The 26630-nt window shown below is 34.1% G+C and overlaps 1 protein-coding gene across 6 annotated transcripts in view; it reads left to right on the top strand.

Moving 5' to 3' along the window:
* The window catches only part of CCDC178 (coiled-coil domain containing 178), a 434788-nt gene that overhangs the window by 174619 nt on the left and 233539 nt on the right, over positions 1-26630 (top strand). For all 6 annotated transcript variants that reach the window (XM_060613562.3, XM_060613563.3, XM_060613559.3 and 3 more), the window contains 4 exons: positions 411-572; positions 2158-2271; positions 8674-8819; positions 12413-12572. In XM_060613562.3, the coding sequence (XP_060469545.3) occupies positions 411-572; positions 2158-2271; positions 8674-8819; positions 12413-12572 (582 nt within the window). The remainder of the gene's footprint in view (positions 1-410; positions 573-2157; positions 2272-8673; positions 8820-12412; positions 12573-26630) is intronic.

Raw genomic sequence — 26630 nt, 5'->3', positions numbered from 1 at the left:
CATATATTTCAATATTTGTTGTTAGTGTGCTTTTTAACCTTATTATCTTCCAATACTTACATAAGAATGTTGGATTTTTATTATCTATATTAAGTGTCTCTCATTTTTGAATAATAACTACATTGTTTAAATATGGTATATTCATACCTATTTTTTGTGGTGGCATAATTTTTTTTAATTTTCAAATAACAAATATTATTGCCTTACACAAGACCTGAGACTCAATCAATGTTTACTTTTTTTAAGTTTTTAATTCCAGTTAGCAGGCAGTGTTGTATTAGTTTCAGGTGTGCAATATAGTGACTCAACAATTCCATACATCACCTGGTGCTCATCACAACAAGTGCACTCCTTATCCCATGTTTAGGTGATTGATAACTTAATGAATTCTTTAAAATTTTTGCTGGCAGAAAAAACTGTATTCCATTCAAGAAGAACAGATCCTTGAGAGACAGGATTTTATGGAAAAGAAAGCAATGTACACCCTAGCTCTGGCCGAACTAGAGACACCGCTGCTTGAACTAGAAGAAGACGCTGCAAAAATCAGAACTGCCCACAAAGAGCATGCTGACGTAAGCACTTACAATTAATCCAGAAGCTAATTTCCAGGAGTGTTGAGGTCGATAAATCGTATATGTGATCTTACATTATTATTTGGAATATTATGATTTCACATAGGAAGACATAAAAGCATGAACAAAATGAGTATTTTATGACTACACAGCTGATCTATAGTGGAACCAAATGGCAAGACTATTGATGCTATTACCTGGGCCCCCATACTCTATCTTAGAGTGTACCTAGGAAAAGCAGTTTTCAAACAGATGAGTAGTGATTTTTCTTTTGTGATTGCCCACTATGTTAAATTTAATTCAAAGTCTTCACTGCCTGTTAATAAAATGCTGAAGCTATGTTTACTCAAATATAAAATCTAATGCATCTTGACATTTTTATGGTAAGTTTTTGATGTATGTGGAAGAAGTTGAGACACATAGGATGAAAAATAAAGCAAATGTCGATAAAATATTTTCAAAACAACAAGTTTATGGCAGTTACTGATACTACTAGCCCTTCCCAAAGAAAAATTTAGTAGAAAAATATGTATGCATCCTGTCATTAGTCTTTTGGAGAAGTAGAGGGTGTGGCGAGAGTTATATATTCTTGTCCTTAGGTGCAGGGAGGACAGACATACATTCGTTTGGGCCATTTTAGCAACAGAATTTTTTTCTTTGCAAATGATGATGTAATTTAATAATTTATTAAAGTGGCCTTTAATAATTTTCAATTTTTTTAATTAAAAAAAACTTTATGATTTATAAAATGTTCCCATTTTGAAAGTTTATTTCGATCTTCAAAGCCTCCCTGTGAAATAGCCAAGACAGAGCTTACCTGTGTTGTGGACTTGAGAAAACTAGGGCCTAAATGCACGAAGCAGCTTGTACAAGGCCATAAAACATGGCAACAACAAATTCTGAGTATACTACTATATTCAGGGCTCTTAATTGCTTATCCTAGAGCTCATGTAATGAATATATAACCAGTACTAACACCTAGTGAGATAAATGATTTTAATAATGGCTCCTCCTTACATTAGTGATGGAAATTTATTAATTGCTTCAAAAGCCTCAGTATAATCATCTGAGCATAATTAATTCCTAAAAAGATTAATGACTTTTATTCCCCCTTATTTTATAATAGCCATTGTTTTTTTTCCTCATCTTATAGTTCAGTAATCATTTTTGTTTTTATTATATTTTAATAGTTTATAAACTATAAGAACTATGAATTTAACACAGACCCTTGGAAATAGCAAGTTTTTATGCACTTTTGGTAATGATCGCTGATAATTGGTATTTGGAGTTTTAATTTTGGTTAAAATTTTCAAATATGGTGAAAACTTATAATTTCTATGTGAGTTTATTAGTTTTTGTTATTTAGCTAAAATTTATTAGATTTTTGGTTTTACCTGCTAATTCAAGTGGAATATTGGGATGTGGATATCATAGTATATTTTTGTTATTCGTGTGTGGTGGTCCTTTCCCTTTCTACCAAAATACATATTGTTACTATTAAAATGGTCATTTGGGAACTACTTGGTCTAAACCAGGGTAGTTGGATTGTAACTGCTGCATATCTTAATTTCTGAATGTCTTCTAGACATTAAATGATATAATTGAGAAAAGAGAACATGTTAAAAGAAATGTGGAAAGAACAAAGAAAAATTTGAGAAAAAAGGGGAAGAAAACTCGTGATGCAATAATAGAAACTGAGGTAAGAAATTTAATACCAAAACAATTTATGAATTTCCAGCCTCTTTATGTCAATGAAAACTATTCAAGCAAATTTATTTTAGGTGGATACCTCTCATTTCTAATTGGTTGCACTAAGTTACTATACGCATACACACACACTCACACATACACACACAGAGTGTATCTTCATTTTTTTCTTTTATAGTGTTTTTCCCACTGTACTAGTGCACCCTCCTGTTAACCTTTCCTACAAAGTAGAGGTAGGGATTTCTGTATTGTACCAGATAGTACCATGTTTCTAGAGATGAGACCAATCTACGGACTGAAACATTTGTTAATATCCGACAACTCAATGTTACCCTCACGCCATTGTAAAGGCAGCATGGTCATATATCAAAAGGCTTCAGGGCTTTTTCCAAATTAGAACTATTTGCTCCCTGGGCACCTGGGTGGTTCAGTTGGTTATGCATCTGATTTCGGCTCAGGCCTTGATCTTGCAGTTTGTGAGTTCGAGCCCCGCATCAGGCTCTGTGCTGACAGCTTGCTCAGAGCCTGAAGTCTGCTCTGGATTCTGTCTCCCTCTCGCTCTGCCCCTATCCTGCTCACACTCTCTCTGTCTCTCTCAAAAATAAATAAGCATTAAAAAAAAATTAAAGAAATATTTGCTCCCTGAAAATCCTCATCTCCAGTATTCTGTCTTTATAAAATCACTGGATATGGGGAAGTGGAGATAGTCCACTATCTTCAACTTGCTATCCTCTGAATATATTTTAAAGGTAGCACCAATTGGATTTGTTGGTGGACAGCATGTTGGCTATTAGATAGAGGTGTAATTATATCTTTTTAAAAAAATTTTGTAACGTTTATTCATTTTTGAGAGAGACAGAACGAGAGCAGGGAGGGACAGAGAGAGAAGGAGACGCAGAATCTGAAGCAGGCTCAGGCTCTGAGCTGTCAGCATGGAGCCCGATGCGGGGCTCGAACCCACAAACCAAACCATGAGATCATGGCCTGAGCTGAAGTTGGACACATAACCGACTGGGCCACCCAGGCACCCCTGTGTAATCATATCATTTTTAAAATGTTTGTACTAGGCCACAAAATAAATATTAAAAATTTACCAAGGAATATAATAATACTAGCAACAATAACTCCAACAACAGATACTGATATTTTTTAGTTCTCTAGATCCAGACATTATTTAAAATGCTCAGATATATTAACTCACTTCAACTTCATAATAACTCCACAAAGATTACGCTATTATTATCTCCATTCTACAGTTGAAGAATCCAATGCCTTGTTTTTTAACGAACTTGTTCAGTTTCACACAGCTCGTTAATGGTGCAGTCGAGATTCACTAAATCTGGCATTGGCACCAGAATCTATGCTCTTAACCATTACATTATTCTGATCTGCTCATACAGGTTACTTTTGTTGAATATAGTGAAGTAAAATTAGAACTCTAACAAAAAAAAAAAATTACATCAAAAAGAAAACATTCGTATAGATCACTGGAAATATGTTTTTAGAAAATTTTTTTAAGTTTATTTTTAGAGAGAGAGAGAAAACAAGTGGGGGAGGAGCAGAGAGAAGAGAGAGGGAGAGAGAATCCCAAGCAGGCTCCACCCTGTCAGCTCAGAACCCCATGCAGGACTCAAGTTCACAAACTGTGAGATCATGCGGGACTTGAGTTCACAAACCGTGAGATCATTACCTGAGCTGAAATCAAGAGTCAGACACTTAACTGACTGAGTCACCCAGGTACCCCTCTGGGCATATTTTTTAAATTACATTTTTTCCATTATTTGCTTCTGTGTTAAGGAATATTCAGAAATATAACTTACCATTTATTTATAAATGACTGATGATAAACCATAGAGCAAAATTTATGGAGCAGGTCAGGGTAATACTTTAGTATTACCAATAAATTATTTTGGTAAGAAAAACTTAAAGTGCTTACTTAGCATATCTATGTGAACAAAAAGAGGATAAAAACAGCCATGGGAAAAACTAACAGAGAAATAATTATATATAGTAATGAAAGAAAGAATGCTGCTTTGCATAGCAGTTTGTTTTAAAATTTGGATGAAGTCTATAATTTATTTATAAAATGCAAATAATGAAAACTGAGTCAAGAGGAAGAATCACAAGAGTAGAATGATAATTATAGAATAAATGTCATTTGTCTAGACCACTAGTGGCAAGAACAAGCCCAGGTACTTTACAGGTATCCCTACAAAGACCGGATACAGACCATAACAAAGTATGGAGAGCTTCTGAATTCATTCTGTAATAATATAATTCTGAAACTGTAACTGAAAAAGATTAGTATGAAAAAGGATTCTATAGGTGATCTCATTTATGAACACAGATGACAAAACCTTAAATATATCAGTGCGTTGAGGTTTTACAGTGTGATTTAAAAGCATGTATTATGCAAGTTAAGATTCTTTTGAAGAATGTGAAGATGAGTCAGCATAAAGAAATGTACAGCTGATACTTGAACAGTGCGGGATTTAGCGGTGCCGGCCCCCACATAGTTGAAAATCCACATGTAACTTTTGACTCCCCCAGAACTTAACTACTAATAGCCTACTGTTGACTGGAGGCTTTAAAGATAACAAACAGTTGATTAACATATATTTTGTATGCTACAGATATTATATTCTATATTATTATATTAAAGTAGAATAGACTAAAGAAAGTCATAAGGAAGAAAAAAATATATTTACAATAGTGTGCTGTTAAAACTCGGCATGTAAGTGGGTCTGCAGAGTTCAAACCTGTGCTGTTCAAGGATCAGCTGTACTAATATAATTCAGTACATTTGCAGAAATGAAAGACAACCCAAAATATTTGATAAAACACCATAGCCACCAATGATTTTCAAAAAGACCTTCAACTACCTAGAAACAGAATGAAAACATTCTGACCTTGATTGTGTGTTATAGTGTGTCTACCAGTATTTTTTAGAAAATGTTATACTCAATGATGGAACATTAAAAGTATTTCCTTTAAACTCAGGATCAAAAACATTCCAATAAGTTCCTACTACTCAGCACACTTCTGTTACTGATCACAAGTTACTTGTAACACATCACGAAACCTAAAACCTATGTGTTGAGCAGTACAGTTGAAAGCTACCACAGTTCTCATGTCCACATCTGAATATTAGTTTCAAAAATATTAACTAAAAATTGCCAAAAGTGGTATGTCTTACAAATAACAGATTTCAATGAAGAATATGGCTGAACAACTTTCTTTGTGCTCAGTATTATCCAAGGTACTAGGAGTTCAAGTGCTAGAGAAGAAGGGTTAATTTTCTTTTATTTGTCCTTCAACTTAGTTTGCCTTTCCAGTTATTATTGAACACTTGAGATATATTAAACATTGTTGGAATTTGCTGGAGTTGAGGAGGTAAAAGGAGAACTTTGTTCACTCAAGAAGCACATCATCTTTTTGGGGAGTAGACAAGGACGCAGAGAGCATTAATACTCTGCGAGCAAAGCTATGACAGCAGTATAATGAGGTGGGAGAGTGTCATGGAGGAGGAAACTGAGCTGTGAACTGAGGGATCTGGGGAAAGTTTTTCAGGGGAGGTTATTACTCACAGAGCAAATAGAGGTTAAGTACTTGCATTGCCATATGTTGTAGAGAACAGAGATGATATACACACAAAGCCTAAAAGAATGAAAAACGATTGGCAGTGGGGTATTCAACAAATGGTTTCTATTATTATTATTATATAATTTTTAAATGGATGAAGAAATGAGGTAAGGCATTTTAGAAACAGATGCTATGTTTGCAAAGCAAAGATATCATGGAATAGTGCTGTGTGTTTGTGGAATTGTAGGTAGTTTGGTATGACCAGAAAGTAGGCTATCTATTATAAGAATGAAAAGAGATGAAGCCAGTGAGATGGGCGATCCTTGGATGAAGAAACACCTTCTGTACCATGCTGCTGTGGAACCCCAGACTGCTGTAATTCAAACATTTAATAGCATTTATTAAGTACTCTTATGCTGATAGGTATACAAAACATACTGTAGACCCTATTTTTATCTTCTAAGAACTTAAATTCTAAGACAAATAATCTTATCTTTTACTGTGCATAAGCATTTCAATCATGGCCAAGCTAAACATGGGCCATTACTGAATTTTTACTATTTTCACCCCCATTTAAATCATAGACATAGAATATACACTTATTACATTTAGATGATTTAAAAATACATTTATTAAATCTTACTTAAAATATAATCTGAAATTAATAATTTAGAATCTGAATATAATCTTTATTTAATTTTTAAGTTTACGTATTTTGAGACAGAGAGAGAGGAAGTGCGAGTGGGGGAAGGGCAGAGAGAGAATCCCAAAAAGGCTCTCTGCACTCAGCACACACCCCAGTGTGAGGCTTGAACTCATAAACTGTGAGATCATGACCTGAGCCAAAGTTGGACTCTCAAGTGTCTGAGCCACCCAGGTGCCTCTATAATATTTATTACCTGATATTTTTTAAATATGTGGCTGGAAATGACAGTATTTGAGAAAAATAAGCCAAAGGATGGTCAGATTCTAAATGTACTTTTTTTATGCCTCTATTCCCATTTACTCTGGTGGCACTTCAGCATTTATCAATAGACTTACAAATGGCTCATGGGGTCCCCAACCTTTTTTGAACTGGAGATGCTCAAATTTGTACCCCTGATTGACATAGAGCATCTAAAAGCTTCCTTCTACTCAGCTCATTATAGTGCTGTTTCTGCTATTTTTTGATGCCGTAGAGGGGGATATGCTGTTCACATGTACCAAAGCCTCACTGATGGTACCTATTAAAGTGCCAAAATACTGTTTTTGCTTTTCACTTCTGTCTGCAGGAAGCACGCTCTTGCTTTCCTTTAGTATAGAATCCTCTGACACCGCCTTCAGCATTGCTGAATTGGCTGGTTTGGTCTCAGTTGTAGATACCATTGCTTCTGAGATCTTCTTAGTTTCCTACAAGAATCTTCATTCAAGATTAAGGCATGAATTATGGAATCTGACTTAAAAGTCAAGTTTAGTGATAGCATGCTGTACTCACAGTTGCCCATCCTCTTCAGCTTCTGAATACTTAATTTACTCCATACTTATGTATCTCTTCACACTTTTTTTGAGGTGTTGACTTTTCTCCTAGTAATAATATAATATCCTGTTGGGTCTCATTGAAGAATCCTAGTCATTCATCTTTCAACCATATTCAGGTATTGAAAATAAACCAAAAACAAACCAACCAACAAACAAACACCCTCATTCCAGAACTTTCAGAAAAAGAAAAAAAAGGGAGGATATGGAAATTCAAACACAGTACCCAGTGTTGAAAGTCGTGGACAAATAGTGGGTAGGAAAATAAATATAAAAGATTAGCCTTTCTTCTTGAAATCTGTAAGAGCAGAGAAAGAATCAGGGAGCATATGGGGAAAAATGGAGGAAAATAGGAGCAAAGGGAGCAGTTGAAATCTGTGAAATCAGTTGGGGGAGAGTAGCACTAATTAGAAGCAATGCCAGATGTAGGGAACAACATTCTGTAAGTCAGTCATCCAGTCAGTAAATCATTAAGTCAATATAAACATCAATAGTCATAAAGGGATCATGCGAAAAATAGATGGAAAATAAAATCTTCAGTCTGGAATTGTACAAGCCAGCCTTGGGGAAATGTATTAAATACCAACTTCTTGTGTTTGAATGATCAGGACAATGTATATTCTTGCCTACCTTCAGTGTACACGTTTGAAAAACAGTAACCACATGTTTGCATTTTGAAAGGATGTGCCTTTAAGGTGTGCATGTATGTGGGCGTGTAGAGGGACAGACAAGTTAGTGCAAGGGAGAGAGGGGAAAATGGAGAGAGAGGAAAAGAGATGGGGGGAGAGAGACTGTATACTTCTAACCCATCTTTTAGAAAATCACATCAGGTGTTAACTATGAAGAAGGGAAGGTAAATCTAAGTTGTTGATTATGTTGATAAGAAGTTACTGTTTGCTTTTGATTGTTCACATGGCCAAATGTAATTGTATCCTTAAGTTGCCAGGATATGAAAATTCTAGTATTTAAAATAAAACATTCCTGGGGTGCCTGGGTGGCTCAGTCAATTAAGCCTCTGACTTTGGCTCAGATCATGATCTCATGGTTTGTGGATTCGAGCCCCTCATCAGGCTCTGTGCTGACAGCTCGGAGCCTGGAGCCTGTTTCAGATTCTGTGTGTGTGTGTGTGTGTGTGTGTGTGTCTCTCTCTCTCTCTCTCTCTCTCTCTCTGTCTGTCTGCCCCTTGCCCGCTAACACTCTGTCTCTCTCTCTCTCTCTCTCTCTCTCTCTCTCAAAGATCAATAAACATTAAAAAAATAATAAAATAAAATAAAACATTCTTGAATTTGTTTTTCAGGAAAAACGCTCAATGATTTTTAAAGAAATAAAGACCACTAAAAGTAAAACAGTTATTTATCATGCAAAAATAGATCAATTGAATAAGGACTTAGAAGAAAAAGAGAAGGAAAAGAATATTTTGGCTCAGACACTTGAGCAATTAAAGTAAGTATTTAAGTGTTATAAAATATTAAATGTTCAATATATTATTTATAAAAGAGATATGATCAGATTTCTATATTTAAGATTTGTTCTTAAAATGATCCATAATTTGCCATCATTATTTGATGTGGAATAAACATGTAATATTTGATAATTTTGGCTTAAGAACATAAATTGCATTCATTTTTTATTACTCTGATGGGTTTATTCTTATTTGAGTAACTGCAAATATTTATTCTTTCCAAGTAGAAGAACTTTTCTTAATTATGAAATTAATCTTTCCCACTAATTTCAATATTTCTCACTCACATGACATGGTTAATAATATATGTTTTTTCACCCAACTCTTTTGGTAAGTTTTAAGGTAAGCCTTTAGAAATAGATATTCTACAAAACCTCATGTAATTTTTTCATATTTATTATAAAAACCTCTTATGCAGTCCCTTCATTAGTCAGGGGCATACATGACAAGGGTTTGTAAGGTCTTTCACTTAGAGAATGACCATAGTCTAAGATCCTTCAGTGTTTCCATAGACCCTTACTTAGAACTTGCATACTCTTCCTTTATTCCTTTTTGTTCTTATTTTCTATTTTATAATACATTGAGAACAGAGCTTGCAGGACTACTGGAAGAATATACATTAGTCACGTTTAGGAATTATAGTTTGATTTAAGTATAATAAGGCTAACATAGCATTAGCAAAATCACAGCCCTTGAGGGATAAAATGTCATGAAAACAGTTGTGCACAGCTTGATTATCATACACTCTAATAGAATCAGGGCATGCTCTCAACAAGGATTTATTTAGCTATTACTATAGGGTAAAAACATAATCAAAATGATCATACAGATTTATCTGAAAAACATTAAATCATATTCAGTATATCATGTAAGAAGGCAAGGAAATATGCTGTTTATTTTGAAAGATATTTATCCACATCATTTAACATCTGTACAAATATGCTGAGGTTCAATGGTGTAAGCTTAAATTTTTTTAATTCTCATTAAACTTGTAAAGATTTAGTTTAGGAGCTGGTGAATTTCCTTTCTTCAGAATTCTTACCATTTCAGTCCTAACATTTTCGTCTGTTCTGTGGCTAGATTATATTGCCCTTGGGACAAGATTGGTCACCATGTCCCAGTGAATCAGTTCCCTCTCTAAACTTGACAAAAGTCTGCCTTCTCACAGGAAAAGGAGAAAAAGAATAGCTGAAGCTGTGACATTATTGACAGATCTATTAATTAACAATAATGATGGATAATGTCAAGTAATATTTAAAGTTACCATTAATTGACCTCTCAACGTACCAGATATTCTGTGGGCAGTCTGTGTTCTTTATCTGATCCAGTTCTCACAACAAATCTTTAAATTATATAATAGCATTCTTAAAAGAATACTGAGGAAACAAGCTGAGGGAAATTAGTTGACTGCCGTAACATTGTACAGCTAATTAGTGGTAGAACCAGCTCTGGTTTAGGTCCATCTTATTCCAAAGTGGTGCTCTTAAGGCTGTGCACGTTGACTCCCTAAACTAGGATTGGAAAGGAAGATTATTGCAGATAAACTGTATTAGCAATAGTCTACTGGTACTTTCAGTAGGTGACTGTATCAAGCTAATCATTCTTTATTGAGAACTTACAGTGTGCCTAGTGCCAGACACCGAGAAGGACAAAGAAATGACAAATGAGAAAGAGAACCTTCAAGTATCTAAAGATAATTTTAGCAACACAAGCTTGCATGTGCAAAACTATTAAAATATGGTGATAAGAATAATAACAAAGCTATCCTTGGCTCTAATTTTTACACCTGTTTCTTAATTAGGATGTGAAAGGATTTAAACCAGACCCATAGGACCTCAGAGTTTATTCCTTTTATCACTGGGAGAAAGGAAACACTATTTTCATGCATAGATATACATATAATCATATAGCCTATGTAATGTATGCATTTGTGTATGTGCCTATATGTGTATGTATATATATATATGTATATATATACACATATATATGTATATATACATATATATACATACTTATACATAGGTACATACATATATACATGTATGTACATACATGTATATATGTATGCATATACATATATACATGTATGTACATACATGTATATATGTATGTATATACATATATACATACATATGTATGTGTGTATATACATGTATGTATACATGTATATATGTATATATGTATGTATATATATGTATATATATGTATATATGTATATATATGTATATATATATATGTATATGTATATTTATAATTAACTAAATGCTCTGTTGAATATGATCCAGTCTCAAAATACTTAGTGTAGGGAACAAAGTATATGTGGTCAATATATAGTGATATTTGCTGGGAGCAACTGTGGGAGTATTTTGGTTCTGGTCATACTAGCTCTTTCCTGTGTGAATTTCCCCAGTATTCTATGTTCTATAATGTCAAGGGTTGTTGCTGTATTAAATGAGGTATTATATTCAAAGCACTTTAACATTTCAGTCCCTCAAAAACTTTAGTCCTGCTGCTATTTTAGCTAACTGTGCAGAGGATTCAGTTTTCTATACCAGCAGAGATAAAAACAACTGTGGGTAACGTAAGACTGTGTGGAGCTTTTGCAGCTGCTTATTCTGTATTCTGCGTTACTGATCAACTCTGGCAATTATTTCTAAAGCATATTTGTTTTGCAGTATTGTATTAACCACTTTTTGATGTTTTTTCTACTTATATTGTTCCTTATTTAAAGAAAAATCACTTAATCTCTGTGTTAGTATATACTTAGTTGCAAAGGACAAAATGCACACACACACACACACACACACACACACACACACACAGAACACATTCTCACAACAGCTTAAACTAAACAATAGGGAAATGTGTCATATTATAGAACAGGGGCTCTTAGGCAGGGTCAGCTGCAGCGTTGGTGATCCAGGAGATCAACACTAGGTACTCAGTTTTTTCTCTCTCCTCTATGCCCATTGTCTTCAGGTTTGAAAACATGACTCACTCACATTTAGTGGATGGGAGCCTTTTGTACGTGGAATTAGGTCCTTGCCTTTTGTCTTATTAGGCTATATTAATAGCCTTCATTCCTGAATAATTATTATATATATGTATATATAATTATTATATATATATAGTATATATATTGTATATTTTATATATATTATATATTATATATATATTATATATATTATATATATTATATATATTATATATATATAATTATATTAATAGCCTTCATTCCTGAATAATCAGCCACATGCTAGTCTAATCTAATTATACTTAATCTAATTAGAATGTATTTTTGGGGTTATGTGCTGCATGGAGGAGGGGTTCTTTTGGAGAGGCATGCTGGGTAGGCAACCAAGAAAATCCACTAAATTTCTCTAGAGATTTTCTCCCAACTGGATCGTTTAGAAGTAGCTCTATGGAGATAGGCCTATGGAAAAGATTAGGGAACTTTCCAAAGCCCTTCAGTTCTAAGACTTTTAAATACTGGCTCTTTAAAACTGTATCACAAATGTATTTCAGAAAATAAAATATGAATTGGTCAGTGGCAAATACAATTCTTTCTTCATAGGAACCACTATATAACTATAAAATATAAAAAGGAATATGCACAAGCTGTGTTTGATCAGCTCGTAAGTGAGAAAAAAACCTGTGAAGAGAGACTCTATGAAGAAGAACAGAGATACAGAACACTCATTACCATGAGGCAAAAAACTCTGGCAGATATTAAAGTGAGTATTATTTTTGGACTGTCTTAAAATGAAGGAAATGTAGTGATAGTTAAACTAGCAGCTAGTTTGAGGCACTCGTTTTTCATATTGAAGTGGTAATGATGTTCAAATTTTAAAAATGAATCCGTTAGTGTAATCAATGTAATTTCTTATTTTTTCTTCTAAGTAATTATAATATATTCATATACCATATTGTGCTTTTTAATGCATTTTATGTGCACTCTCATTGTGTCATTGTACAAATCTTCCTTGACTTGCGAGTAGGTTATATTCTGATAAACTCATCGTGAGTTGAAAATATTGTTGTCAAAAATGCATTTAATATACCTAACCTCCCAACATCATAACTTAGCCTAGCCTACCTGAAATGTGCTCAGAACCCTTACATTAGCCTACAGTTGGGCAGAATCATCTAACACAAAGCCTATTTTATAGTAAAGTGTTGGATATCTCATGTAATTTATTGAATACGGTACTGACAGTGAAAAACAGAATGGTTGTGTGGGGAAAGACTGACTGCTAAGTGTATCAGTTGTTTACTCTCAGGATCACATGGCTGACTGGGGGCTGGGGTTTGCTGTCCCTGCCCAATATCACGAGACAGTATCCTACCCCAAATCACTAGCCTGGGAAACAATCAAAATTCAAAATTCTCAGTATGGTTTTTACTGAATGCATATTGCTTTTGCACCAATGTAAAATTAAAAAAATTATAAGTGGAACCATTGTAAGTCAGGGACCTTCTGTACTTCACTTTATTTTGAAGTCTACTGGTATAAAAGTACAATTTATATTTATTCTAGAGCCATTATTACGCCTTTAATGGGAGATGTGGGGATAGTTACATTTTATTTCTGAATGAACACACTTTGATTGTTTACCAACCACTTTTTTGAAAAAGGAGAATATTTCATGCTCTTTTCCTTTAGAAAAGTTTTCCATAGATTTTAATTGCCCTGTAAACTTGGAAACAGAAATCATATGATACATATTTTTGGATCTGAAGTTTAAGTTTTCTAAAGCTATTCATACTAAATTTTTTATATAGAATATGAGTAAATGGTACACATTTAATTAAGGGATTCCTCTCCTATTTTATATTTTGGATTAGTTTCTGATACATTTAATTATAATAATGAATGCCATGACTTTTTCAATATATTTATAAACATGGCTTATTTTTAAGAGGCCAAATGGTAAATTACTTCTGAAAAATCATTCTACTGCATCTTATTACAACTATTTCTGCAAAACTTTTAAAGATATATTTAATATCATAATATACTTTTTAAAGCTATTTTTGGTCCTGCTATTAATATATCCAATTATTATATATATCCATATGCTCAATTACTTTTTACACTTCAAAGAAATTATCTAAACCATTTTTAAAAATTAGAGCAAATATACATTAAGCAGGTATGTCAGTGAATGCACATACCATCTTTCATGTTATTTCTGTGATCCTCCCTGTAGAAAAGTATTAATAAAAGAACAATACAGGGCACCTGAGTGGCTCAGTCAGTTGAGCATCCGACTTCAGCTCAGGTCATGATCTCGCGGTTTGTGGGTTCAAGCCCGGCATCAAGCTCTGTGCTGACAGCGTGGAGCCTGCTTGGGATTCTGGGTTTCCCTTTCTCTCTGCCCCTCCCCTGCTTGTACTCTGTCTCTCTCTTTTAAAAATAAAAACATTTTAAAAACAAATAAAAAATAAAAGGACAATAGAGGTGCCTGGGTGGCTCAGTCGGTTGAGTGACCAACTCTTGTTTGCGGCTCAGGTCAGGATCTCACTGTTCGTGGGATTGAGCCCCATGTCAGGCTCTGTGCTGGCAGCACGGAGCCTGCTTGGGATACTTTCTCTCTCTGCCCCTCCCTCTCCCCCACTCACTCTTTCTCTCTCTGAAAATAAATAAGTAAGCTTAAAAAAAGAATAATAGTTTTATTAACAATAGTGTTAAGTAATATTCTTCCATTTTAAATAATGACTTTTACATAGAAAAAGGGTATTTTAGGGGGAGGGGGCCTAACAATATGAAAATAATTGGTGCCATCTAGTGGCAATAAATGATGCCTCCTTTTGGAGAAGTTCCTGAAACATTGATGGCTAAATCTCAAGATTTGTGATGTATGAATGGACTGGGGAGGCTTAGATGTAAATGCACCCCTCAAAAAGAGAAGGCTTAAGTTATTTACTGATTTAAGCATCAGTCTCCACCTCATATTTTATCACAGCAGTAGAATTAGCTGTTTGAATTCAACCACATTTTCCAATCGTCCTAGTGCTGAGAACACAGTGGGATCTCAATAATCATTTATTGACTGGCATTTCAGCACTTTAATGGAACAATAATAATTAGTGAAATGGCAAAATATGGTCAGCAGGAGAGAGACAAAGAAAAAATCCTGTATAACTAGCCTCTCAGAAATTGAGATTTGTATTTTTTTTCATCCAAAATCTTGTCTCTGCCTTCGCATTCCGAAATGCACCTACCTCCACCCACTTGTCACATCACCTGGCATTGTGTTTTGTTCTTAGCACCAATCTTTCTCTGACCTTGTTTTGTTCATTCATTTTTGTTTGTTTGTTGTCTGCCTGCATCTTGCAATACTAATGTACTGTCAGTGAGATTTTCTGCCACATTCTTCTCTGTATCCTATTAGCTCAGAATTATGCCTGGCACAAGGGAGGCACTCAATGAATACTCATTGAATGACTGAATGAATAAATGGATGAACATATGCTTTTTTGGTAATTTTGCTGTCCACATGCATGATAATGCCTGAAAGCAGGAGCATTTCAGGGACATTTTCCATACCGCGCCAGCCTGATACTTTAGTTGAATACTCATGCTGCATGCAAGAGCTGATTTCTCCCTTTCTTTCTCTTTCTCTTTCTCATTCTCTCTCTTTCTCCTTGATAATTCATGAGACATTTGCCATCTAGTCTTTCCTTGTAGGTGAAATGGTTAAATTCTCTATTGCTTTCTAGCAATTAAGGATTCTGATAAATATCTGAATAATACTTCTTAAATAATCTTAAATTTATATGAAATTGCCTCTTATCAACTCTCGGATAGTTCTTTGTTATGCATGTGCCATATGTGATCAGAAGCATAGAGTTTGAACATGCCTAGTTTAGAAATTGATATATCTTACATTAGTGGCACTATGATTCTGATCAGTTATTGGCATTAAATAGTGGAAAGAATGTGATTCTTCACAGAAAACTATTCTCATCCCTATTTAGAAATTGGATGAAGTAAAAATTTGTAAACATGTATGTAATATGAAGCATTCCTAAAAAGAAACAAGTTTTATTAGGCATCATTATAAATACGGTATGCTAATCTGGGGTGTCCCCTCTGGGCAAAAGAATTGATCACAATTATGGATCATCTGAAGAAATCATTTAATAAAAGCATATAAAATCCACAGTAGAATTAACTGGGGATGTAAGAAAACATGCCATAGAATTAGAACTACAAACAGACAATAAAATGGTTTAAGAAAAAAATTATATACAAACTTCAGATAGAATACAATGTGGTTCTGGAGTTAAATTCAACTTTTTTTGGTTTATATAGTTCCATATCAGATATAGTTAAATGAAAGATATTTTAATGTTAAATGGAGTTTTAACTGCCTATAGTTTGCAAATACAATTAAGATGAAAATGTCACTATACCATACCCATCAAAGTACTATAGCTCTCGGTACTGATCTTCCTTTTTGTTACTAGAAAGATCCAAACAAATCTGGAGTTTCAGGTTATTTTAATCCTTAATTTTAATTTTAATCTATTATTAGCCGTCCTCAGAAGTCCCACTGCTTTTCTATGTCAGTGCCTTTCTCTAGTGATTTTTCTATAATCTTGCTCTCCTTTCTATAATTTAGGGTTTGATATGAGAAGGGTATAATGGTCTATATTGGATCATTGGCAGAGAGACCAGTTTCCAAATTGAATTCTATAAGACACAATCCCCTAACACTTTGTAGAGTTTATCAGTTTTTATTTCGCCTCATATTTTTTACTCTCAGGAAATATTTACAGCAGCCATATTTGGCTATTAAATCACTTCTTGACCCTTTCAGGTGGAAAATTCTTAGCTTAATACAGAGGCAGTGATTCATTGCCTCATTAGACAGCCAGGTACAGAAATAGTACAAATAAGAAGCAAATTTAATCTCTGAGATAATTTTAAAGATTACTACAGTTTAAAAAATTATTCTCCTAGTTTCCACTCATCACTTCTTCATTCACACAACTAGTTTATGAGTACTGTGTTCAGGGCATTCAGTGTTGAGTGACTACAACCCTAGCCTCAATTTTAAAGATTCAATCAGCAGAAAGAGGGAAGATGTAAAAAACAAACTTGAATATAGTAACAACATTCAAATTACAAACAATAAATTGTGTCCCTGGCCCACTGACCTGATACATTAGGTATGATTAAAATAAAATAAAAACAAATTACATATTCTGTGGTCTTAATAGTGGGAAATGAATGTGTGAAAAACCTGGAAACATTTAGAAGAACTGACCAATGGACCTCATAAGCAAGAATAATTTGCCTTAATGTTAATTTTCTTGCTACCAAAAGATTTTAAATTAACATGAAAGTTTTAAAAGTTGGAAACATGGTTTGCATAATTAATATTTTTAATAATTCTGGTAGGATTTAGCATCAGTCACATGTAATCATATTAATTAGGTTCATCATATTGCTTTTTTAAAGCTGCTTGTTCAAATCCATGCTCTCTTGAGGTATGAACATTTTAATTTGAGGACTGGTAGCAAAAGAGTACTAATTTTATACTGGGGAACACTTCAAGTGTTCAAGCACAGACCCAGTGCGGCAATGATCGTAGGTACTTAGAAATCAGGAGAGAATAACACTATAATGTAAAGGAAAGATGTAGCATGGGTATAAGTAACTCCCAAATATAAATTTAATGTGTTTTGAATGTTTGCTCAGAGCATGATCCATTAAACAAGGCAGAAGCCTCTCTTCTTTTTGCATCTCTCCAACATCATGTTACATTTGCAGATATGTCCCAGAATTTCTACTAACAGTTCGTTAAAGGACTATACATGAAGTTTGAATAGGCTTTTTTCTCCCCAACTACCTAGAGGCATCTATTAAAATCACTTGGCCATAATCCACCTCAGTTTTTCTATGCATTGTTTTTTTCTTTACATGGTTGTGATAATACTCTGTGAACACGCGTTGGATGTTATGATTTTTCCAAGTAACATTAATTTCCTGGTGGGGCTGCCACTTTTGAAATACCTTTCCCCCACTGCAGAGTAATAGCATAAATATATGTTTTTCCCTTTTGATCAATTAAAGTAATTATAGTATGAGTTTTCAAATATCCGATTACATACTTAAGTATACCTAATTGGTTATGCTTTATTAAAACTGTAATTCATTACTGGATTCAATTTGCAGCCATTTAATGCTGAACATCTAATTGGTCTATAGTTCTGTTTTGTACTCTGTTCAAGATATTAATGTCAGAGATTTAGTAGAGTTGTTCGAATGAAATAAGAAGGTTTTCTCTTCTTTCTATGTTAAATAGCATAACACATTTCAGTTCCTTAAAATTTTGAGGAATTTTACTATGATACTATCAAGATATGTGAAGAGTTAGAGATTTTACTTCACTTGCAAACTAACAAGTTAGCCTGCCATAGTTTCACAAATGATGCAGAAGGCATGAAACTTCTAGGTGAGAAGCAAAGATTTTATTACTTGCTACACAGCAGCAGTGTGAGCTTCATGTTTAAATAGGTTCACCTTGGCTCCAAGTCTCATGGGATAATGGGAAAGTGGTCCAGGTGGATGCTGCATACACAAGGAATCTTTATCACAGCTGATGAACTTGGAATGAAGGAAAGCCCCAGTTTTATAAGGGAGCTTCTAACAAACGTGTCCAGCCTTTGCCCCAGAGGAAGGCATTCCATTTGCCATGCAGACAATCTTGAAAAGGCGGTTCTGGATAAAAACTGTCAGAAGAAGTACATAAATAAACATGATGGTGAGTGCCCCCCAGTACATATTATCTGAGCTTAACTCTTTTCTGGAGAAAAACATTTTAAAATTTATTCAGTCCATTTTTTTGCTTTTTGCATGATTAATGTTTTCTAATTCTTGAGCCAATATTTGAAAGTTATATTTTTCTAGAAAAAAATCATTTTAATGAGGTTTTCAAATTTATTAAGTTGTATGAAATATGTATTTTTTCATTTCTTCTGCTTCTGTAGTTATGTTCTTTTCTCATGCATTAGGCTTTTCTTTTTTTTTCTTTTCCTTGATTGACCTTGTTAAATTTTTGCCTTATGATTGTTTTCCCACCCAAATTCTGATTTATTCATGATGATTAATTATTTTTGTTCTCCAAATCATTAATTTTAGCTTTTTTCTTTGTTACTCTTTTTGATTGATTTTTGTAATTTTGTTTCTTTTTTTTTCTAGCAAGTTGAATTGAATACTTTAGTGTTTTCTTTCTCACTTGCAGTGAAGAACAAACTTGAAAAATGATCAAGTATTTCCTGAATGCAATTATGGCAATTTTAATATATTGTGCTCCTTGACATTGGTCTTGGCAATTATTTTTTTGCATGTGAACACCAAAAGCACAGAAAACAAATGCAAAAATAAGCTAGGACTACATCAAACCGATAAGCTTCTCCACAACAAAAGAAATAATACATAAATTGAAAAGACAGCCTACTAAATATGAGAAAATATTTGTAAACTATATCTCTGATATGGAATTAATATCCAAAACACATAAGTAACTCATATAACTCAGTGGCAACAAACAAACAAAATAATAAATAAAGAAAAAACAGAAGTAATACAATTAAAAATGGGCAAAGGACCTGAGTAGACATCTTCCCAAAGAAGTATATAGATGGTCAACAGATAAATGAAAATGTGCTCAACATCACTAAACATCAGGGAAATGCAAGTTAAAACCACAGTGAGATGTCATCTCTTGCCTGTTAGGATGTCATTTATAAAAATTACGAGAGATAGCAAGTATTGGTAAGGAGGTGGAGAGAAGGGAACCCTATATATTATTAGTGGAAATGTGGAAATTATTGGAAATTAGTGGAAATTATTAGTGGTGCAGCCATTATGGAAAACATTGTGGAGATTGTTTTAAAAATTAAAAATACAAATCCATTAATTCAGCAATGTCATTTCTAAGTAAATATCTGAAGGAAACAGTATCTAAAAGAGATAGCTGCACTGTCATGTTTATTGAAGCATTATTCATAATAATCAACATATGGAAACAATCTGAGTGTCTGTCAATGGATGAACAGATAAAAACACGTTGTATTTATGTATCAGTGATCTAGATAGATAGATATAATGGTAACCATTCCATAGATAGTGCAATATTTTTCAGTCATGAGAAAGAATGAAATCCTGCCATTCGCAATAAGATAGATAAATCTAGGAGATATTATGCTAAGTGAAATAAGCCAGACAGAGAAATAAGCCAGCCAGATATGATCTCACTTGTTTGTAGAATCTTAAAAAAGTTGAACACGGAGAATAGAATGGTGGTTATCTGGGGTCAGGGTGGGGGTAAAATGGGGGAGATGCTGGTCAAAGGCTACAAGCCTTATAAGATGAATAAATTTTGGAGATCTAATGTATTGAATGGTAACTAGAGGTAATAGTACTGAATTACATACTTGAAATCAGCTAAGAGAGTAGATCTTAAGCATTCTTACCATATATATACACAAAAAGGTAATTACATGAGATGATGGTTGTTTTAATCAACCTGATGATGGTAATCATTTCACTATGTATGCATATATCAGATCATCATATTGCTCATTTTAAATATATACAGGTTTATTTATCAATTAAACATTAACAGAGCTAGGGAAAAATAAAATTCTGTTAAAAGCTTTTGTTTAATCTGCATGGGACCATCAGACAAGATCACTGCAACTTTTGCTTCACAGATTATTTATGAGAAAATAAATTAAATGAAATGTTCAATGTGAATTAATTTGTGGATTTTGCTTTATATATTTTCTAGATTATGTTATTCAGTGCATAGAGACTCACAATTATTAAATGACCATTTTGTTACTTTTTAATGTAATGATATCTTTCTCTTATGTATCGCTATGCAGTTAATATTCTCAACACCTCTTTTTGTTAGACCAACTTAATTTTGCATTTTATTATTAAGTATTTGGACTTATGTTTTAGATGTTCATTTGTAATATTTATAGAGCAATATTTAGGATAATTTTGCTTTTCAATCCATTCTGCTTTAGTAATTTAATTTATATGATAGTTTTATTGGTTCTTGCTTCTGCCATCTTGCTTAATGTTTTCTGTGGTGATACTACCTTTCTCCTTTTGTCATTATTACTTTTTTGGCATATTGACTATTGTGGTTTGATTTTATTGCTTTTAATAATATAAAATGGAAACATTCTACTTTTAATTATATCACTGTTTCAAAATTCCATCTAAATGTGCTCATAGATTAGTAATGCAGATAAACAGGGAAAAAGCTAAGAATGTAGGTCCGGGGATATATCATGAAGACCGACTTGAAAAGTTTACACTTAATTTGTAAAGCAGTAGGAGGCATGGGGAATTTTCCAGGAATACAGTGTGCTCAGAGATAGGCTATAGCAAGATCAATTAAACAGCATTATATAAGATGAACTGAAGTGAAATGAAAACATAAGTTACAGATATAAATTGTAAGAAAATACTTTTGCAATTGAAGAGAAGTAATGAAACACTGATGGAGCAGGAATGAGGATTATAGACTTCACAGAGACTGATGTCAAATTGCATATGATACACACAAAAAAAGAACAGAATATATAGAGGGTGGGATGATACTGGTTGACTAGAAAAAAATATGGTGGCATTTATATAAAAAGAACTGTTGATGACTGGCTTTGCTGAGAAGTAATCTGTCTTGGACGTGGTAGAGACTATGTAAGTGGAAGCATGTATACCTAATCACCATGTGGGATAGAGTTTGAGAGAAAGAGTAGAATTGGATTGAGTAGAAGATCAGTGAATCAGCTACTGTATTAATCATTGAAGCCATGGGAAGCTCATGCAAGCTTTGAAGAAAAGTGTTGGAGAATATCTGAGAGCAGAATGTGGGCATGCAAGTTGTTAAATGATTATCTCTCAGCATTTTTATATTCTGCTTGGTGACCACTGGGGCTAGGGCTCTTCAGACTACATTTTTCCTTTGTTACATGCCTCTTAATTAGGTTCTGCCAGTATGGGGCACTAGAGGGAGATTAAAAGGTTGAAGGAGGAAGAAATGTGTTCTTTTCCTGCCTGCTTCCTGAGGGCTTTCTGTCATCTTGCACATCCTGTCAGCTTTATCCTAGAAATGCATATTCACCTGAAATTAGTAGTTCATGTCCATAGATGGCTATGCCTGAATACAACTTGGCTGTTAGGAAAGCATCAGTGACAAAAAGAGTAGTATCAGATTGGTAAAGGCAGAAGATTAAATGTAATAATAGTGAACGGAGCAAGAGCATTGAAAGAAATTGGAAAAGGCAATTTTAGAATACTCTTTCAAGAGCTTTGGTAATAAAATAATTTGTATATTTCTATTTATTTTTTTTGCAAATTGCAAGGCCCAGGTATATTTTCTAGCAAAGGGGAAAGAGAGAAGATTGAGGGAGAGTTGTATTATATGTTGTATTATGCAGTTTTACTCAAATATTTGGTTCCCATTCCAACTGCGGATGCTTTTGAGGGAGAGAACGATATTTCACTCAAATGAGTACTTCCAGAGTCCATCAGATGTCTAGGACATAATAAGTGCTCAACATTTGTTTAGTTGAAATACAGATGAAGTGACGTGGCTCCTAAAAGGGTAAGTATAAAGAGTGAGATTTATATTTCAGTTTACTTTGACAAGGATAAAGAAAACTGTTACCTCCTTCTTTCTTTTTCTTTTCTTTTCTTTTCTTTTCTTTTCTTTTCTTTTCTTTTCTTTTCTTGTCTTTTCTTTTTTCTTTTCTTTTCTTTTCCTCTCCTTTTCTCTTTTCTTTTCTTTTCTTTTCTTTCAAAGTTACATATATATCAAGTGTCAGAATCTGGGTGAGATTCTGAGCATCTTGAATGAAAGGTAACACTTGTTCCCAATTAATTTCACTGACCAATGGTGAAGAAACAGGTCCAAGTTAAAATTAGGTACAGCAACTTCTTTTCTTGAATTAAGCACAGAATTCTTTAGAACCCAGAAAGAAGCGCTTGAAGGAAATCTTAAGACAGCTTGCAAAAGTGATAATAACAGAACTAAGTCTTGGACGGTGGTAACAAATTAGTCAAAGAAAGAATACTTCAAGTAGTAAAAACAATTGGAAAAAAAGACAGACAGGTATCAAAAAATAACCATGCATTTAGGGAATGGCGTGTATTTTACTATGCTTGAAGGTCAGATGAAGACCATACTGGTATGAGCCACATAACCAAAGTTGTGACTGTCACACTGGAGTTTAGGTTTTAGGTCATGAATAATTTTCAAAAGAATAACAAAGCTACCATAGCAGCTGAGGAAAATTCCACTAAAATTAGCAGAGATTTCCATTGGTCTGCTGTCCTGCTGGTCTACCTTGGTGCGGTGCTAATGGACCAAAGTTGGATTCAGATATTATTCCTGTCAGCAGTTAGAGTTGAGAAGGACTTAAGGTGCTTATGAAACTGGGCTCAGAAGACTGTGCTGTCAAAGAGCCTTGTCTTTTTACCCCAGTGTGATGAAGTGAATGTTTCTTTTTGTATTCCGTGATGTATAGCAAGGTTGGAAATAATTGATTACATATAATAAATTGGAGAGGAACAAGTGATTTTGGATGCAGTGATAGCAACTAAGAATTTAGTCGTGAAATGATAAGGCTCTAGTAAGATGGAAGGATGAATTCCCGATAATTGTTTCTTTTTTTTAAGTTTTTATTTCGATTCCAGTTAGCTAACATACAGTGTAATATCTGGTGTACATTGTAGTGATTCAACACTTCCATACATCACCCAATGCTCATCACAAGTGCACTCTTTAATGCCCGTCACCTCTTTAACTCATCTCCCACCACCTCCCCTCTGGCCACCATCAGTTTGTTCTCTATAGTTAAGAGTGAGTTTCTTGGTTTCTCTCTCTCTCTTTCTTTGCTTATTTGTTTTGTTTCTTAAATTCCTCATATGAGTAAAAACATATGGTATCTGTCTTTCTCTGATGGACTTTCTTCACTTAGAATAATACTCTCTAGCTCTGTCCATGTCACTGCAAATGGCAGGAATTCATTTTTTTATATGGCTGAGTAACATTCTATTTTATAATATTTTTATAATCTAATTATAAAATCTCATTCTATTTTATAATCCTCAGATATAGGATTAGGGTTCAGTTTAGAGCCAGAAGAAGAGTTAGGGTTAGGTTTAGGGCCAGGGCAAGGGTATATGCTTATTATCCTGCAGTTCAGAGACCTCTCCAGAGAGAGAAGTTCATGGTTATGGTTATGGTTAGGGGTTAGTGGTTATAGGTTAGGGGTTAGGGTTTCAGTTAGGATTAGGTTTAGAGCTAGGGTTAGGAATTTCAGATGATTTTTTGAGTTAATATAGGCAGAACTTAATGACTATTTGGCTAGATGGTGAGAAAAATAATTTAAATATGTATCAAGTTTTGACTCTGACAACAGAATGGTGATTTCAGCATCCAAAGATATGGACTGAGGAATGGTTTGGAAACTAGATCAGTCAAATTTGAGATATAGGAGCTACATGGAATCCAGTGTCAGTGAATGTAAGAATCTGGAACTAAAGGAACAAGAGTTTGAACAAAGATATAGTTGTATAAGCTATAAGCATGTACATTGCATCAGAAGCTTCAGGAAATATTTAGTAATCCTAAGAATATTGAGAAGAAAGATGAAGACACACTCCTGGTTGGATAATTATGACATGGAAAAAGTAGCAAGAATAGAAGAAGCAAGGGCAGAGGCTATAGTCAGAAAGAGAGGTATAAGAGTTTATATCTGTGGTGCCATTCTAGATGATAACAAAGTCAGAAGGGTGTCCATGGGTATGAATTGTTAATGGGACGTAGAATTGAAGTTAACTAGATTTGAGTAAGTCCATAAACTCTAAGATTAAAGTGTTGGATAAGTTATCCAGATAGATATTGAAGTAAAACAGAATGAGGATGGAACATAGGAAAGACAGGAAGAGAAGATTGAGTCCCACAGGCCGAAGTTCTTTCCCTAGTGTGAGAAAATGACTAGAAAATCATTAAATGACAGTGCAAAAAGGGTGAAGGAAGGTTTATATTCTTAAGGGCGTAAGATTATATTCTGTATGACAAATGATTATGTTCTTTTATAAAATTTTTTTTTAACATTTATTTATTTTTGAGAGACAGAGAACGAGCAGGAGAGGAACAGAGAGAGAGGGAGACACAGATTCTGAAGCAGGCTCCAGGCTCTGAGCTGTCAGCACAGAGACCAACACGGGGCTCGAACCCACAAACTATGAGATCATGACCTGAACCAAAGTCAGTTGCTTAACCGACTGAGCCACCCAGGTGCCCCCAAATGATTATGTTCTTTAATCAGTATAAAACTCAAAGAGTATTTTTACATGAGCATGGAGAAATAATGGTTTGAAAGCAATAATGGAGACCTAGGATTATGCTAGTTTCAACTAGACCCTGTAATATGTAAGGCCTTGTGAAATTAATATTCTTTAATTCAGTCCCAGGTTTAGTTAATGCAAACAGTTTTATTCAGTGTTGTGTAATGAGAATGAAATGCAATCTGAACTTGTTTACCAATGAGTAGCACTTCCAGAGTTCACTTTGGAAATGTTTAAGCTGGGATAATGGTTAGGTGCAATTAATAAGTGTATATTGAGTGCCTATTACATAAAATACGCTAGTCTAGATGCTGAGGATTACTGGAATAAAGGATAGTCTTCAACTCTGAGAAGTTTACTATACAGAGGAAGGAATCATAGCTTTATTTTAACAGGTTTTGATGATTAGAGACAGAATCAAAGGAACAGAGAGAGACTGTTAAAATACAACCTGTAAATATTGTCACCTTTCCTGTACCTACCAAAATGTTTTCAAAGAGAGAAAGTGAATTGCCACGACCACTAAGACTTGATATGGTATTGCTTCACCTATAGCATCAATAAGGCATCAACAAGAATACATTATATCTTATAAATTATTATAAATACAATTGTATATTAGTGCCTATAATCAAGAATATTTGTGAAAGTGTCACTTATAAAATGACTAAGCAATGCTGAATAGCATAACACATAATTAGTTTTATTTTGGTTGTACATATAATTAAAAGAGCCTCCAATTTCCCTGTGCATTTTCTTTTAAATTGTATGAATTTTACTTCAGTTGTTACCTTCAGGAAGGTCACCTCACCTTGCTTTCAGAAAAAAAAGAAGAATTCAATGTTGCATAAATTAGGTATCTACAGGGTTGTGATATTCATAAGAATAGATCTTAGCCTAAAGTACTGCACCACAGCCTGGAAATTTTTTTCAGTTACTAAGAGTTTCTCATCTGTCTATGTTTCTCTGAGTTTTTCAGGAGATAAGATGATAGAGAGAGACAGAGAGAGAGAGAGAGAGACAGGAAGATAGAGGATGTGGGACGAGGGAGTGGGGAAGAAAGAGAATGAGACTAGCTATCACTCTGTCTTTAATTTATTAGTAGCTTTCTGTGTTAAGTATCAACACCATGAACTCTCTCTTAAATTTAGGTGGTGTTCTGACAAATATCACAGACGTGAGTTGCACAGTGTCCTGTGGGGAGCATTGTTAACATTACCCAAATAGCCCTCCCACTGTCTGATTTATTTGCTTTTAGAAAACGTGTGTACCTGACCTCCTGAGGGAGCTGCATATCTCAAATTTGGGTGCCATGATAATAATAACAGTTTGAGAGAAAATGAAATAGGCTATAAAGAGAAAGGAAATGGAATAGATAAACTAGTGTACAGTGTCATGTTCA

This window comes from Panthera onca, chromosome D3 (assembly GCF_046562875.1).
Source record: "Panthera onca isolate mPanOnc1 chromosome D3, mPanOnc1 haplotype 2, whole genome shotgun sequence".
Lineage (NCBI taxonomy): Eukaryota > Metazoa > Chordata > Mammalia > Carnivora > Felidae > Panthera > Panthera onca.
This window is presented reverse-complemented; position numbering and strand designations above follow the sequence as displayed.